Here is an 18,218-nt window from a genome sequence, read left to right as displayed (position 1 = left end):
ACAGTCTTCCCTGGCAGATTCATTCATCAAGCAGCCTGAACCATCATACAGGCAACCAGGCCTGGGTCCACGGCTAGAAGGTATTATTAGAGATGAACTTAGATAACTGCTGTTGATGACCCAGTTCAGCATGTCTGTTGCTCTAAAAGTATGTTTTTCCCCTCTTTCTATTATGACTCTTGCTTTACAACAATGTCGATGGGGACTTGTTATTTTTGGAAGTGCTTTGCGGTAAAATTGATGGATGATGATGATGAAAACTGTCCAAAAAATAACTTTAATTTCCACGTGTTCAGAAAGCAGTGGAAGATTCTGGCATCACAGCAGGAGAATAAATTAGTCTAAAACCAACTCGACGTTAGCTGAACTCTTTTTATGATAACTTTCAAAATTAATGAGTTAAAAACAATCAGGCAAAATACAAAACTTGCTTAACAGACATACAGAAACAGCAACTGTCAACTATTTAAAGAACAATATGGCATAACATAATGACAAACTCCTCAACAACCAGGAAAGTACTGGCTTAACAGCATATCATTTAAGTTCTGAAGGTTGTGAGGCGAGGCTTCAATGAATGGATATGACTCGTTTCTACAGCTCGTCTCACAGCTGACAAATAGGAGAGAAATCATTGCAATATGAAGATCAACTCAACACCTCAAACTAAATCTTGTGTTCCTGAAAACCAGATTGTTGATGCACGATTGAAAAAAGGCATCATTAAAAAAAAAAAATAAAAAAAATAAATATATATATATATATATATATATATATATATATATATATATATATATATTAACTCAAGTCTCTGTATCACCACCCATCCACTCACTCTGTACATCTTAGAGGTCCGAAACTTATCCCAGGTGAAATTAGGAAGTGGAGGAGCAAACCATGGACCATTTGTCAGTTAACCAAATGACTAAAATTAGACATTTTAGTCATTTGGTTGAGTTTGCATAAAGGAGGAGGGAAAATGGAGCATGAAACTTAATCAGGCACATAGAGAATGAGGTAACTGAATACATTAGAAAACTTTCAGCTTCAGAACAAGTTGGACTAAGCATGCTGCGCCATGCTCACATTGAAAGTTTAGTATATATACTCATTAAATAATCATTATTCATATATGCGCATGAAAGTTATTGCATAAATTAACAGACAGATGCAAAAGACAAGCTTTGAAAAAAAAAAAAACTAGCTGCATGTTTTTCATCAGACATTACAATCCATCCAATAAAGGTATGAGCAAAACAGAAAACATAAATGTCGTGTATTTGTAGGCTTTCTGTTGCAAAATGTTAACGTACATGATGATAGTGTTTGACTATGTGATGTGCACATCCACACCCATTAAGAAGAGAGAGAAGAGTAATGAGGTTTTTAATGCAGTTGTTGTAAAACAATGCATTAAAAATGATAGATGTGATCCAAAAGTTAATAAAATGAGCATTAACCTGGAATTAGCTAATGTTACTGTCATACAAAAACAGTTAATCTGGACAATAAATCACAACCAAGTTTCCAGCCTCTTGCAGAACTCTGTTGTAGACTAATATTAGCAAAGAGCACAGATTAGAATGAAAATGTTTGCTTCTGACACTTCAAAATTAATTGTTATGTATCTTTGGGCAGAAAAACATAAACCCATCCTCACAAAATACAAACTTTGTTTCATTTTTGCACACTTGGCTTCTTTTTTTAAGCATAGCGTTTAAAAAGAGGACAGATCCCGAATAGGACACGGTGAACGCCTTATGGCTTTCAAAGCCAGTGAAAGGTTCTGTTAAGATAAAAAGTTGAGACTCACAGTGCTTCTGTAATATGATTTCATCTGACAGTGGTTCTCAGGAATAATAAATATAATTCACTTCTGAAAAAAAACCGCCCTCATCTCACTTATGAGCCAGAAGTCAACTCTAAGACCAAAAACAACTTGCTCACAAAGTGGCATTGAAAAGAAAAAGGAGAAAAAAATATTAGAAATCAATAACATAGGGAAATTGAAATGCAGTGTAATTTTTTTCTGGAAATATATTTTACATAATGAATACAGTGATTCATCTTATATACATGATATTGTACAATTTGGTATATTTTAATTTCAACCACACCTTTGGTCTTAAAATAAAATGTTTTCATCCCTCAACCACATTTCAGTCTCTTACAAACAATAGATACATGTATGCAGCACTTACTCATTTCGAAATAAAAAAAAAGTTTAATACATTAAATACATTCACTAAGTCATTTTAGTTTATTATTTAATGGAATAATAAAATATTGAATAAAAATAAAATTAAAAATTCAAATGTTCTTGTAGGTTTGGGGAACGTGTCAGGACCTCTCTTGTCAGACGGTGGAGATTCAGGATTTCAATTTTCTCCCTCTTTATCATTTCTGCACCTGCTGTGTTTATGGTGGAAGGTCACATTTGGATTGTGCTGTGAAACAAATAATGATGTGATGGGGGCACCACAACAAGGTGATTGGTTCCAGTCACTGTCCTACAATATAAATATAAATTGCATATTTACTGCAAAACTCTGCACAGACACATGACATATTTATATCTATGAATATACAATCATGTGTACAGCAGTGACTGGCAGAAACAAGCATGGATGTCAGTGGTACATACAAGACACTAAAAGGATACAAGATATCAGATGTTGCAGTGATTTTATATGCAGTCAGTGTTACATTCTGAGGCATCAGATGGCTTGACTTGCTCTTGAAAACTATCTCCGATTGTTTCTGTTTTATTTTTTTTAATTTTTTTGCCATGTTAAAAAGATCTAATAAATAAACAAAGGTTGATATCAAAGATATCGTGTGGTAATATAAAAAATCAGCTCACAATATATGTTTTTATGTATCTAAGAATATTGTTCTCAAGTCAACCTTGTATGATGAGAAAATGTAATTTTCCAATAATTTGCTTTGCCACTCTTGTTGGCAACAATTGCCACTTAGCATTTGCAATTTATATCAGAGTCTTTTACAGCAATGTGAAGGAAATGTGACACATTCTTTTTTTTTTTTTTCAGAAGTGTGAAAATCAGCTACATCTGAGGGATCTCAAGGATAAACAGGCTACACAAGATCCTGGCACAAAATATTAGACGGATTTAAGTCTAGAATTTGATCAGGTCACTCATCAGATTTTGTTTTATTTCCTTCTTAAGGCTTTTTTTTTGAGCCATTCAGAGGGAGGCGAACTTCCTGGTGAGCTGTTCATTATTACCACATAGTTTCATTTTACTGTTATTTTCTTTTGTCTGAAATGCTGTGTTAGTTTAATGGCAGATGCAACACTATCTGTTTAAGATAGAAAATTGTTCATATGTTACATACTCTGATGTAGATATGAATTGCACTTAATTTTTGAGTCTGTTAGGGATATGCATGAGGTTGCATCTGAATCCTTTGCCCTTATCCTACTCTGTCAGTCAGTGTCTCTCTCCATCTGTTTGACCCTCTCATGCAAAGAGAGTCTCTAGTTCTGAAAGTTACCAAATGACATGAAGATCATAGTGAATTTCAAGCAGCAGTGCTAGGGTGTTATTTACACCGAGCCAGAAAAAACAAGTATCGCCATTTTCGCAAACAGATTTATCAGGTCACCTCATGAATGAAACATTAAAAAATATTTATTAAGATGACTCATTGCATTTGGAGAGCCATATAAACTGCTCATGAAGATTTGAAAAGATATTACCTTATGAACAAGGAGTTTATTATTATTTGCAATTGACCATATTACACTTAGAATTTAAACATAACAGACCAAATGACTGTTAATAAACAGTCTTGTCAGTGTTTGATTAGTCTTGCCACAGTATGTGAAATAAAAATGAAGCAATTCACAGCTGAGTAATCATACAGCTGAATGAAAGGCAAATAGTTTCATTTAAATTTCAGAATCCACATGTACTACCTAGCTGCTTGGTGTTATAGATTCTGTAATATAGATTTCGCTCAATCTCCTTTCCAACCTGTTACTGACTACTTCTCATGGTTTGCACAGCAAAAGTGGGGGGGGGGAGCTCAAAATGTTGCAAATATTTTCAAACACACACTTTAATCTGCAAAATATTAACTTGCAGACTTGGATTCACAAATAAACATAGTCAAAAGCAACCATGCGCATCAAAAGAAAAGCGATCCAGCCTTGATTACAGACTGATAAGAGGGGGAATCACGATCCTGGAGAATACAGATCCAGAGCTTAGTGAAAGCATTGTTTGATGTTTAGCATTAATCTTAGTTTTAATTTCCATAAACTGTTATCTCAGACTCATAGAAATTGACAATCCTTCAAAAAAAGATGTTGTTGCATACCCAAAAAAGTTCTGGAGCTAACCCGTAACAAAACCAAAGGATATTTAGCCTGCAATTGGCCTCCTACACAGTTCCGCTCAATTCTCATCTCCCCTCAGTGCTACATGTAGGATTTCTTCCATTCAGCTCAACAGAAGGAAGAATGATGATGTTGATTTTCTGTGCATCGGCATCGTGAGATCTGGGCCACCAATAAACAAAAACATTAATATTACATTATATATATATATATATTACATTCAAACAAAGATATGTTCCATTGTTTCTTTGGTGAATGAAGAAAAAAGGTTGTGTTCTCTTGAAGTACTTTGGACTTGTCATATTCTGGATGACTGAAAATCTACACTAATCCAACTTCCCCTGGGCATACTCCATTGACTTTGATCTTTAACTAGTACAACTGCATCATTGGGGATCAATACCCATGGTATCAGGTACTCTTGGTTGCTGTATAATCAATACATACCTACAAAAAACAAAATAAATGCACAAGATGCAGCTGGATTAACACAAACAGGCATTTAAGTCATTCATATCAACCGCATTGTAACCTGGTTGTTTAATAACAAAAAGATAATCAATGCAAAATCCACTCAGATAAATAAATTACATGTGTTTAAAGAGATATACACTTAAAATCTCACAGAAAGCACACACTAGGTTTCCTGTTGCATTTTAAATTGTACTTTCATCTGGCAGTTCTGATCACTTTAAGCAGTTATAATAACAGTAATATGAGCCAAGGCAGGCATAAAGGTTTTTGAGAGCTTTCTTTTCCAAAACAGGAATATCTCAGCAGTGCTCAAAAAGCTGACTTGACAGCCTGAGAGAACTCTGCCAGCTAATGATTCGTTTTTCATATACACACATATAGGCTTTCATTAAAACTGAGAAAAAAAACAGCAAGCAAAACCGTAAGCAAACAAAAGAGCAATGCCATAAGAAAAGTTGTGATGAGAATCTCTGGACACTCTTTCAGACAATGTAGTGTTTATCTTATTGACCATCGTGGCTTGGGAAGCATGAATAGGGTTAAGATGTCAGTCCTCATTTTAGCATATGGTATGTCTATGGAACTGAGACGAAAAAAAATAAAATAAAATACAATATACTCATGGTAAATAAAAAAAAGAAATGCTAGGAAATTGATAAGATGGTTTCTGAAAAAGAAGAGAATGGTGACAACAGTGAAGCCTGTGAGAAAAAAACAGCCTGTAGCAGACGTGGGTACTATCCTGTTAACATGTTGTCCATCTAAGTGTTTTGCGTCTAGAGGGCAGCATGAGGTAGAAAGAAAAACAGTCTGAAGAAACATTGTTGAGAAGTCCTGCATGGCCCTGAGATGTGTCATTCATCACACTGATTCCTTGGTTGACCAAATGAGAGAAACATGTGGAGATGTAGACACAGAAAGGTGTATTTAGCACATTTGTATGTGCTAAATACACATAGAAACATACTGCCATTTTGAATTCAGGCAGCGATTAAACAACTTGACCCTTTTAAAGAAGCACTTGTCTTTGAGGCTTTATACAACAAATTAATAATCCAGTGTGAAGAGCTACATTTTTCTTAGTGGGTTTTAAGTATATTACAGCGTTTTTACTTCCTGCAAATGGCAGCTAAGTTTACATCCCTTTGTTGTCAAAAGGAGGTTTGTAAACTATGTCCTTGCTTGTATTTAACTCTTCAATTTATGTCTTCAAATAGTCTGAAAATTTTTTTGTCAAACTCTAAAATATTTAGGTTGGAAAGTTGACAAAATTTGTTAATATGACATTACTACTGCATAAACTTAGGTTCAAATGAATCAGCATTTTCTTCACTCCTCAAGAGGATGCTTCCAGCACTATGTGACCTTTAATATGTGGGGCACTGTGATCTCTTTCAGCATTTACTCCAGCTACAGTCCATCTAATGGGATAGATGTATTGTTTGCATGCAAAACGTGAGTTTGTGACCAAGAAACTTGTATTCAATAAATACTGCCTTCTAAAATTGTGAGGTTATTGGTACACAGACACTGATTAGTCATAATATTTTGACTGACTATCAAATAGTATGGGGAACATAATAAAGCTAAGTAACTAAAGAACTTAGGTTTAAAGAACTTAGGAAAAAATGATGAAATCAAGGAAAATATTTTGAACACATAGAAGATCCTGACACATATTTGATCAAGGAAATTCAAAGGGAATTTAGAAAGTATTGATGAATTTTACCTTGAGCTCATTCGAAAGGCTACAAATGTATGGCCAAACTATTAACTTGTTAATCCTGGTTAGCACTAATTTTCCTTGAGCAAATAGTTTAGTGAATGTCTTCCATTAAGAATATTCACAACAGTGAGCTAACTTCAATTTATGGCTTGCCAGCTTCATTTTGCATTATTTTTTATGTAAAATTGCTGTACATCTGCACCCGGAAAGTAGTCAAGATGGGACTCTCCAATGTTCTTTATATTGAACTAAACCTACTTTATTTTTTTTTAGGGTTTCAGTGATGCTCTGCAGCATCAACCAGAAAAGTATAGCAAGTGGTTGTGCTCATAATGACTATGTTTAAGTGATTTAAAATGTTGTATAATCTTGAGTTTATTCTTCCTCTTCCTCCTGCTTCTTTCCATGCAAAGTAATAGTTTCTTTCTACATTATGCAGACAATAAAAGAATTAATAAAATTCACATAATGTAGTGAAAGTTTTATTTTAGATGTAATAAGGAAGAGCACAAGATGATGGAGTCTAGTAAGATAGCAGAAAGCGCTGTTTATAAAAGCAAGTGGTTATTTTTTTTGTTCTTGCCTGTAAGGATATTTGCTGGTTTCGAGTGGTGATCTGCCAGTTTTTATAACTACTAAACAGTCACAATAAGAATTCTACTAAATAGTTAGGTGTGGCAAATTTCTGTGTGTCATCTAATCTTCACAACAAAGCCAAAAAACAGTGTTCAATCGTCAAAACAACAAAATGTTTAGGCGTTCTGAAACGTAAGACCAGGCCATTTTTAAAAACCAAGAAATGAGCCAAAGGGGGAAAAAATGTAAAACACAAAGTGTGTGTTTGTGTGTGTTCTCAGGAACTATGTGAGCCACATTTCCTCTTGTAACATAAAAGAGGCTGAATTTCATTGATGTTTCATACATGCTTTCAGGCTATGCAGCATATAGTGCTCTCCTAAAACCAGCAGCAGTGCAAAAATAATTAGCTGGTCAAGAACTTTAATGAACTGTGAGAGTTAAAAATATAAATTCTGAATGGCATCAAGGTGAGCAGCAGTTTGATTTCAAATAGTTTGATGAGAGACTGAATTGTTTCATGAAATGAGAAATCTCCTGAAGAACATAAAATGGCTCAAAGTCAGAGCAAGTTCCTTAGTTTGCATCTAACAGATGTTTATATATGGCGGGAGAAAATTATTTCCCTCATATGAGCAAAAGCCTGTACACCAAAAAATATTAAAACAGTGTGAGCTTGAAATAATGTACTGTACTTTTTGTTTACGTTACTTTTATTCACCTGAAAACAACAGATTTGTACAACAGGATTGGTAAAATAATCCACTTTTTGACATAAAAAGAACAGAAATTAGATTAAATTCCACTCCTAGTCTATCATAGATGGGAATCTATAATCTAAAATAACATTACAGTCATCTGTAATGTGGGTGTAAAACATGCCAAGATAATCAACATCTCTACCTTCATGCTTGACAGTCAGTACAAGGTTCTTTTTGTTCTTTTTGTGCCCCTAGAAACAGTGTTTTACTGAGAGGTTAAATAACTGGTTTTAGTACTTGTCTGATCAAATGAGTTTTGCTGAAAGGCTGTTTTGCTTTATCCAGTTTAACTTTATAAAATCGATGTGCACTGACATGTTGTTTTTAGAGAGAATATCTACATGTCATACTTATTTCATTTAATCTATTTTTTTTTCATTTTATGAACTTTAACATTTGAATTCTAAACCAAGGTAGATACAGTCTGAGATGTAGATGAGATCTCTTTTGTTGTCATATTTAAAATCAGCAGACAATTGTACAGGATTGTAATGCTGCAAAAAAAAAAAAAAACTTGTTTAAAAATGTACTCAAAACTATTCATAGATCTATCTGACATAGATCTATCTGAAATAGCAATCTTAAAAATTAGAATTAAGCAAAACCCACATTAAGCAAAACCCATGTGGAATTAATTCCACATGTATAAGCTGAAACACCCACTCAATGTAATCTTTTCTGTTAGCTGTTGTTCTCCTATTTAAATATGGCGAAAATAATCACGCTAATACTAACTGAGCTACACAAAAAGAACAGAATTACTCATTCCCCTCATGTTATTCTGGGATTTACATCTAGTTCTACTTTTAGCAGATTTTGAAAGAAAAAAAAACACACACATAGGGCTCACAGGTGTATTAAGGGGCATCCATATGTCTTTCCTGCCTTTAATCTGCCATTCTGGCTGCGACTGGAGGAGGGTTGGTTGTGCTCTCTAGTGCAGCTGTGCGGCTCACGATATTAGAGGATTCTGTGTGCGTTCGTACTGTGTAATAATGAAAAACACCCCACGCTGCGAGAGGAAATAGGAGATTTCATAATCCGTCTGAGGCCTTGGCCCTGGTTGCTCGTCCATGGAGGGAGTCTCATTAAACTTCTCATTAGTGACACACTGAGCTTCTGTAATGACTAAATGCATATATAAATCACCTCAAACATGAAACGATGGATGACAACAATGAGCTCTGGCTGCATCCCGGTGCTGCCTACCACACTGATAAGAGCAATTGTACATGAAAAATGGAATAATATTGCACATCTGTTTACCCCGCAAAGCCTTTAAAAATAATAATAAATAGATGTGTTTCCTATTAACTTTGACGGCTAACCTACACAAACTGTAGTCATGTAGCCTTTCGACATTTAAAAAAATGATTCCTCTGCTTACAATTCAATTTTTTTTTAAATATGAATGGTCACTTCATGATTCTTTTTATAAAGGAATCTGAAAAAGAAAAAAAAGGTGTTCTTCTTAATTGTCTGTTTTATGACTTAGTAGATAAGTCATAAGTCATGACTGAATTGTCAGACATGAGATTAACTTGCATGTCGACCAAATTTTGTTTGGTCGACATGCAAGTATGATATAGACATCATAAATCTACCCTGCTATATCAAATATTCTTTCTTCTTATTACAATACAAATACATTTCAAGACAATGTATGCATAGGTGCCCCTATATACACAATGTAATAAACCCTCCAATTCTAAAAAATATATTGAACCTTGGACATGTAAATTCTTCTCTATGACACATCCGATGGAGTCACAGCAAGACAAATTGCCAAAGCACACCCTGGTCCCAGGTCTGAAAGGATGACAAATCCAAACACGAAATAAAGCCATCACACTCTGAATTGACATAGGTAGGATTAAAAAAAAAAAAAGGCTGTGCTTATAAGGGTGTGTGACAGCATGTTTGTGTGGTCTGCATGCCTGCTTGGCTTTACAAATGAAACTTTGTAAGAACACTCGACGATCAGTGCACCCTGTGGCTGGAGAGAAGCTGGGCTATGAATATCAATTTTGCATTCATCACTAGCTGCTCCCCTTGACGCCTTCGCAAAGCGAGTCATCTTTCTGTTTGTGTCAGCACTTCCTAAGCAGCGCTTCACGGCTCAAAGCAGGGACACTCTTTTGCCCAGTTGTCTTCTTACCGCAAGGACAAGGACTATGTTTTATGAGTCAGAAAAAGTAGATAAAGTGAACATGCAAGATGCTTGTTTTAGGAAATATAATTATCCAGTTTTAGACCAACGTAAAGACAAACTTTAAACATGTTTTAAATGAAACTCGTGTTAACTGATTCAAAAAAGGTTAAAGTGTTTTTAAGTGGGTTTTTTTTGTATCATTTAAAAAGTACAGACAAGAGAAACACTGAAATTGAAATCAGTAATATGACAATGAAAATGTAATTTATTATTGATTAATCTTAATTGACTTCATCTGGTAGGAAGCCACCACAGTGCCACGTATGTTTGGATTTATTTTTCTCTTACTAAACACCTTCATTTAAAACCTGTATTCTGTGTTTACTTGTGTTGTCTTTGACTACAGTAATTGTCTTCGAAAAGTGACAAACATGCAAAAGATGTTAATTAGGAGGGCAAACACTTTCCACACCATTGCAAATGCCATGCTGTCTTTTTAGGGGATTGTCTGTTCTTGTAGGAAAATATTGAAACTAGTCTTCCTCTAACACCAATCTAAGCATTAATGGACATTTTTAAAAACTTATCATATTACAAGTTCACAAACACTGGAGATATTGGTAGAGGAATTCATTCATAAGGGCCTTTTGTGCTAAAATACATTACTTTTCAGTGTTGTTACCAACTCGATTTATTGTTGTCTCTCATAATTAAGTATCAACTGATCATCTGGACATGTAATTTAATGAACCATTAGTAGAGGAAGTGTGGACTCTACTCAAAGGTAATTTTAGTTCTGTTATTAATAAGCATCCCCCAATCAAGAATCAACATGTAAAAAAAAAAAAAAAATCGCTTCAGCTCCTGGTTCCCCCAAGATCGATCTTCTCTGTTACAGATGAAACCGTTCTTGTGCAGGTTACAGAGTACAAGCACTTTTATTCACAGTTCATTGTCCCTCATCACATTAACACACTTCAAACTAAGGTCAAAGCAAAACTTGGCTTCCTGTACAGAAACCACTCATCTTTTACATTCTCAGCTAAAAGAGCCATTATTGAAATGTGTACTCTTTCATTATTCGATTATGGTGACATAATTTATGCCCACGCTTGCAAAAGAAGTCTTCCAAAAATTGGATACAATCTATTATTCTCCCATTCGCTTTATTAGCAATGACCCTTAAAAAACACAGCACTCACTGTTGTACTCTGAGGTTAATTGACCTTCTCTGCTGTCTCGTTGTAACATTCACTGTCTCTTGTTCATTTATAAAACCCTACTAGGTCTTTCACCTCCTTCTTTAAATCAGCTACTGCAGAAGATTCCTCCTCATGATACAACGCTCACTCCTTCCAACTTATTAAACTGAAAATCCTTAAATGGCTTCTTTTGGCCATTTGTCGTTTTTGTTTTGCGACTGCAATGATTCAAACTTTTATCAAAATACACGACATCTTGACACTCTGATTTAATTTCCTGCTTTGGAAGACAGAGTAAATTACTTTTTCAAGGAGTTGTGTAATTGTTTTTGCAGAATGAACACATTGTCCTTTGTATGTATGCAAATACTGGTATCCTGTCCCCCTCGCTTCCCTTTTAGGTTTCAGGCTAACATTGTATATGAGAAATTGTTCTTAATGTTTTGCCTGTTGAAATAAAGGTTCAACAAATTGACCAGTACCCCCAGTTATCATATACTTATTTCCCAAATTAATCAGACAGCAAATTGTGGCTTTAGTTCCCCTTCAGGTTTCTACCAACCATCATCCTACTGGTGAGTAAAATGTCTGCATTGTGTAAAGTGAGATAAAGTTATGTTACTATTGGCCCACTGCTATGATTTCTGAATTGTAGTTACATCACATCTTATATTTTGAGTTTACATGCCGCATTTATAAGGCTTTTTTTTCAATGTGGAAAATCCATGGCAAGTTGGTGATCATAGTGTTTAATATGTAGAAAGAGATTACGGGAGTGTTATTTTTTCTTGTTCCTTATGTCATGCCTTCGCACAATGCGAAGAGAGTACAGAAAATCTAGATGACAACATTAAGGAGAAGCCAAGCAATTGTGAAGACCGGAATCCCATCCAGAATTTGTTGAGGGAATTAAAGAACAGCGTTAAGAAAGTTAAGTCTTCCGATCTCAAATATCCACAATTAACAAACGTGTGCACAACGCAAAGTGTGCACATTTTCTTATAACTTGACAAATTAACAAGGATTTAACTGTGTGTTTGTCAGTGGGATTAATTTAAAACACTTTGACAATACTTGCTTTTGAAAAACACACACACAAGAATATATTATTATTTGACAATGCATGTTTTTAACAGTTATTAGATGAATTAGAATTAGAATTAGAATAGAATTAGATGAATTAGAATCAATCAAGTCCACTGCAATTTCACTCTCGCTTCTAAGGTCAGAGGTAACTTGTATAATGATGTAAGCTTAGAGTTCAAGCTAAATATAAAAGATAATATAGACAGGGTAAGAAGAACATGACAGATGAGAGGTGGAAGGCCAGAACGTTAATAAAACTAAATAAAATGTTCTGTTTATTTGAATCTACGAAACCTCCCCATTTCATACTGAATCAATCTGATAAAATATTAACCCAGCATTTAAGAATTTTTACGGCTCAATTTAATATTTCTTAACTGATTTTCATGTAGAATATTTTACTCTCCATAGCAGATCCAAATGAGGTGGTATGCTTTGTAGTTACTACTACTACTGTATTTGTAAAGCACTTTAAAACAACGACAGCTGTGACAAAGTGCTGCAGAGATAATAATCGATAAACACACAAAATGTGGAAAGGACAGAAAACAACAATAGCAACAGCAGAGGGAAGAGCACAAAGCCAAATAATAAAAATGTTTCTTAAGATGAGTTTTAAAAGTGGATAATGGCAAATCGATCCATAATTTTGGAGCTGCAAGAGTTAAAGCTCTACCTCCTCTGAGCTTCAGGTTCGACCGTGGTACCTCTAGGAGCAGCGGATCAGCTGGAGAGTAAGAGTTAAGCAGCTCAAACAGGCAAGATGGGACAAGCCCATGTAAACATTTAAAAATAAACTAAATAATCTTAAAATCTTATATTTAAATCTAAATAGAAGATCTGTAACTAAGGTAACATAGAAGCTTGAAATAACTCATAGGATGGGACACTAATCACTGATTAGCGAACTCATAGGGTTTATTTAGCACTTTTACAAGACTCCTCTACAAACAGATGATTCTTACCTTTTGCCTGATCTCTTCTTCCATTTTGACTGGTGAGCCCAGCTCAGCTACCTGTTTAACACCTTCGCTGGCTAAGCCACCAAATTCCCAGAGCACATAATTCTTTGAGTGGGAGGCACCGATGATGGCTGACCAGTGATTGGTGCGACCTGTAGAGTCAGACAGTAAAATATCTCATTACCTGGATTTCTCAACCTGTTTATTTATTTATTTATTTTACATTAACTTCATTTTTCCTCTTCCATTGTGGTTAGTAGTAACTCTACTGAGTACCTTTAAACGCTTCTTTTATTTTTAATTGACAGATCAAACATCTCATTCTGAAAAAAATATATATATTCGCTGCAATTTGCCACGTGTTATTTATTTCAATCAAAAAATACTTCATTTTTAATGCAAACCTCCTACAGTTATATAATAAATGTCACCCATGTGCCTTTGATTGTCTTTTATCCAAGACATAAGTATGTAGGCTTGAGAAACTGTAAAATCTTGGCTTTAACATCTGTACATGCAGACATAGAGATTATGCAGCTGTGCTGGTATCAGTACTAAGAAACAGTTAGTATTGACAGGATTAATATGACAACATTGGAAACTAAAAATCAGCTGCACCTTCTAAACCAGAACTTCAGAAGATGTGGGGTATTGCTTACCATCTAAGGATTTATTGACAACTTTTTGATGTTTACGGGTAATTTTTGCATCATCCTTGCAGACTCTGGGATTGAAAAGCAGCCACAACTTTATTGCCCAATGCTTTTACATTCTTTCATCATGCACTCTGCTTTCCTATTATGGCCTTTCCATGTAAGTGACATGTATGCTCTTTAACTACTGCAACATCAAGCACTGGCTTGAGTGTGTGAACTGTAAATCTAGAAGATTTAATTCACACAAGACTGTAGGCTAGGGGGTCGGGGGAGAAATCAAAGAAGAAATACTGGCTGAGCTTGGGTTCACATAAGAAATCAAACAACAAAAAAGTTATTAAAGTCCAACACTTAATTCAAGAGAATACATTTAAATCATTAAATGTAAGCCAATGACATAATACAAACTAACCAAAACTCTAATGCATGAAGTTAATACAAAGTTAGATGTTTAGCCAGCTGGGAGGGAGTAAGACTAGAGATCTAACAAAAAGTGTTGTGTGTTCAACAAACAATTAATAAATGTGGCCACTAGGTGGTGAATCTCAATAGTGCTGCTTTAGGAAGGAGTGACTAAAGTGGCCAGTGAGCAACCAAACAGACATATTGCAAATATGAGAACCACATGAGAACCACTCATGAGAACCACTGACTGAATGAGAATGACTCATTCAGTCACCTGACTGAATGAGTCAGTCAGGTGACATGCATAACAGGTTAAAACTATTTATAAGCAGTAACTCATGGGGTCTGAGTATACATGAATGACCAGCACTTGGATAGTTGATGACAAAAACACACTTTACTGATTGTTATAAAAAATAATGTTAACAAGGTGGTTGATCTAATGGACTTTCTGGTTAAAATGAAAATGTGCAAAAATTCAAAATTTGTATTTAGTTGTCTGAACAGCAAAATATTTTTTTGGTTTTATATGTCAAATCCTTGTAAAATAATTCAAATCTACTTCTATTTACAGAGCAACCAGGAGCTGTCCTCAGCAGAGGATTAAAAGTATTTTTACTTTTTTTTTTTTATTATCATCATTTTAGTTTCCTCTGACTGAAACTGATGACATTTCAGAGCAGCCTAGACAGATTCTTACCCTGGATATTTTTGAAAACTCTCTGGAGAGAGCTAAAGATTAAAGTGATGATAATGAGTCATTTTAACCCAAAGACATTGAACTCTTTCCAAAGATAAATCCACAAAATACCAGTTCAATCAGGCAAAAATCTAGTCAGTAATTATACAAACTGCTAAAATGTCAATCAAGATTTTTCCAGTGATTATCGAGAAGGGCATATCTGTCTTGTCACCCGTCATAAACACAGCTCTTGGGTGAAAGAAAATAATTCTGAACCTAAATCTGCCAGTGATATAAGACATTGTGAGGTTAACTGTGGTTAAGTTGGAGGTGGCTATGGCTTGGCTAATAAAAATGTCAAAAAATGTTAATATTGCATGAAAGTGCAGCATTTTCTGTCAGTCATCTCAGAAAGAAAAAAGCCTTCCACAGAAAGGTGCACTGTGCATATTCTTTACGCACACTTTTTATGAACAGTTGTGTATCGATTTCATGTTTTTCCCATGACAAAATTTTTAATTTCCACACTCCGAATGGACACTAGCAAGTTTGAGGAGCTAGCCGTGTGCCTAGCCCTATTTATTCTCCACCAGGGCAGCCTCAGCCTTATCAGCTAGGTATCACATACTAAACAGTTTGATGTGAACACCGTTTCCTGCCAAGCAGCCGGGTACTACAAGTACCCGGCTATAAAAATGTTCAATTAAGCAGACGTGTCTGGCAGGCGTCAGCTTTAAGTTCAAACTTTGAGCATTCTTGGTCACTGGGCAACACAATGATGGGGAAGACTGCTGACTTCACAAGAGAGAGAGAAAAACTCCTCTTGCAACAACAAAAAATGCAAATTCAAGGTCATGGGTTGGGAAAGAAAAGGTGTCAGAATGGCCATGAGTCTGTGTTTGGTACCACCGAATAACACCGTCCAGTGCACTATGTGCAGTGTTATAATAACTAGTTACCAAGGAAATGACTTTGTGCAAGGAGAAATCAATCTGCAGAGCCCCAAGAGTCAGGATGAAACAGAAGCCACACAGCTTGCCCTCTCCTCCACTAAGTTGATCCATCTATGAAATGTGTGAGTGCACGCATACACGTGTGAGAGAGTGGATCACACACCAGCTACTTCCTGCCTAGGATAGTGAATTAGGGCTTTCTTCAGTTCCAGGGTTTATCTCATTCCACTGTAATCAGTATATTGATCTGACTGGGGGAGAGGCAGATTTAGACAAGAGAGGCATTGTAAGCCGGAAGTCCATTCACATCCTGATAGTTTGGCTGAAGGTTATATTTGCATCACACCCAACTAGGTAGCAATAGCCTACCACCGATATCACTATTGGTGTGCAAAATAAGTCACATGGTTTAACCATCAAAATCCTTTCTTGGTTTCCACAGAATCATTATCCAGATCTGTTAAGATAAACAAGTTTGGAAAACGGCTACCATGTTTTTATTGTTTGGTACAACACAGATTGACAACCGACACTCTAATAGCTCCAACGTATGCCAATTAGTAGCTACAAAACAACATTAAATAAGTGCTAATCCTGTGCAGTGTAACAGCATATTGCTTATTATCAGAATACATGTATTACTAGCTCAGATAATTGCAGGGTTGCCCCTCTTGTACTGCAAGCCTGGCGGGCTGCCAGGTTTTACCTGCTCTGCTGCCAGGCTAAGCGTTTCTTGTTCTTATTTTAAATAGGTGTTTTTATACACCAGCAGCTCTGACTCATATGCCTCTTTGTTGTGCCCTGCTGCCACGCTTCACCAGCAGAGGGTGATTTTATCAACATTTTTTCTTCTAACTACAATATTAATGTTTTGGAGCGATCCAGCCAGAGTCCTCAAAACAGATAGAAAATCTTTATAGGGAGCTAACGATTAGGTCGGACAGCCTTCTAACCACAAACCACTTGGAACTCATCAACAACAACAAATGGTCGAAATACCAGTGGAAAGATGCTGGTCAGCAGTTATAAGAAGAGTTTAATTGCTGCCATGCACATAACGACTTTTCCCCTGAATATAGAGAAGGATATAAATACTTTTTAAAATGCCATCTTTAGTCAAATGTTAATAAAAACAGATTAGCTACTGATTTTCTTCAATTTTAGATTATATTATAATACCAGGAGTACAATAGTGCTTACGGGGAAAGTCTTTGGGGTGAATCTTCTCTGACCAGTTCCCATAGAAGGTGACTCTGTACTTTGCTGTTCCACAGGCACAGCAATCAAGTAAAGGCTTATCTGTGCCGTCTCCATTCAAGGATTCTGTTCAGAAATGACAAAGCAGAGGACAATGAGATATAAATAACGCTAATAACTATACAGACAAGAGAATGAAGCCCATCATCCAGGAGATGAGTGGTTAACAGAGTAGGAAGCAAGGGGAACGTGGAAATAACATAAATTGTACTGTACAGTTCTTTTTGAGGTGTTGCTGCTGCATGGCAACCGATACCATGCAAAGCCGGGAGAATCATGTAGCTATTCATTATAGTATTTATAACAGCAAACAAGAAATCCCCTGCAGTTAAATTAAAACAGAAAGAAAATACGCACACAAATAGCACAGTGGGGGGAAAAAATCACTACCAGTAGGGCAATAAAAAGGAAACTAAATGTTTAATAAAATGTCAGTAAATTAAGCTTACCTTTCTCACACATTCGCTTGGTCAGTGCACCTTCATCCTGAAAATAGATGATTCTCTTCTGCACAATGCTTGCCCTAAAAGCAATCACAAGAAGAAGAAGGCAGTGAGACAAAATGTTAAGGTAGCTTCAACATTAAAATCCTCTTCTAGCAGAGTAAATAAGTTAACTTTTTCTACAGCACACACTTTTCTTTTTCTTTGCTTAGTATATACATCTGCTGGTAAAGTGGAAGCCTTACATTAAGTTCAATATAAAACAGCTTGCATGTTGGTAAAAAAAAGAAAAGTGAAAATAAAAGTATGGAAACTCAGATAACAAAATAAGGAATAAGAGTAAATGTAAGATTAAGCTTAAGAAAGAAAGAATGCATTATATTGTGCCAGTCGTTGGAATGAGACGACTGACAGGCCAAAAGTAATGCTCCTAAAAAAAAAAAAAAAAAAAAAAAAAAAAAAGGGCCGGGAAAGGGGGGGGTTTCCAAAATAGGGGTTTCCCCAATTTTTTTCCCAC

The 18,218-nt window shown here is 35.6% G+C and overlaps 1 protein-coding gene across 1 annotated transcript in view; it reads right to left on the bottom strand.

The window, feature by feature from the left end:
• spon1a (spondin 1a) overlaps positions 1 to 18,218 on the bottom strand; it is a 60,423-nt gene that overhangs the window by 24,722 nt on the left and 17,483 nt on the right. Inside the window, exons 4-6 of the mRNA XM_015037147.1 lie at positions 17,708 to 17,781; positions 17,202 to 17,324; positions 13,309 to 13,457 (exon numbers count right to left, since the gene is read on the bottom strand). Of these exons, the coding sequence (XP_014892633.1) occupies positions 13,309 to 13,457; positions 17,202 to 17,324; positions 17,708 to 17,781 (346 nt within the window). The remainder of the gene's footprint in view (positions 1 to 13,308; positions 13,458 to 17,201; positions 17,325 to 17,707; positions 17,782 to 18,218) is intronic.

This window comes from Poecilia latipinna, unplaced genomic scaffold (genome assembly GCF_001443285.1).
Source record: "Poecilia latipinna isolate Pla-1442-1.1 unplaced genomic scaffold, P_latipinna-1.0 Scaffold396, whole genome shotgun sequence".
Lineage (NCBI taxonomy): Eukaryota > Metazoa > Chordata > Actinopteri > Cyprinodontiformes > Poeciliidae > Poecilia > Poecilia latipinna.
This window is presented reverse-complemented; position numbering and strand designations above follow the sequence as displayed.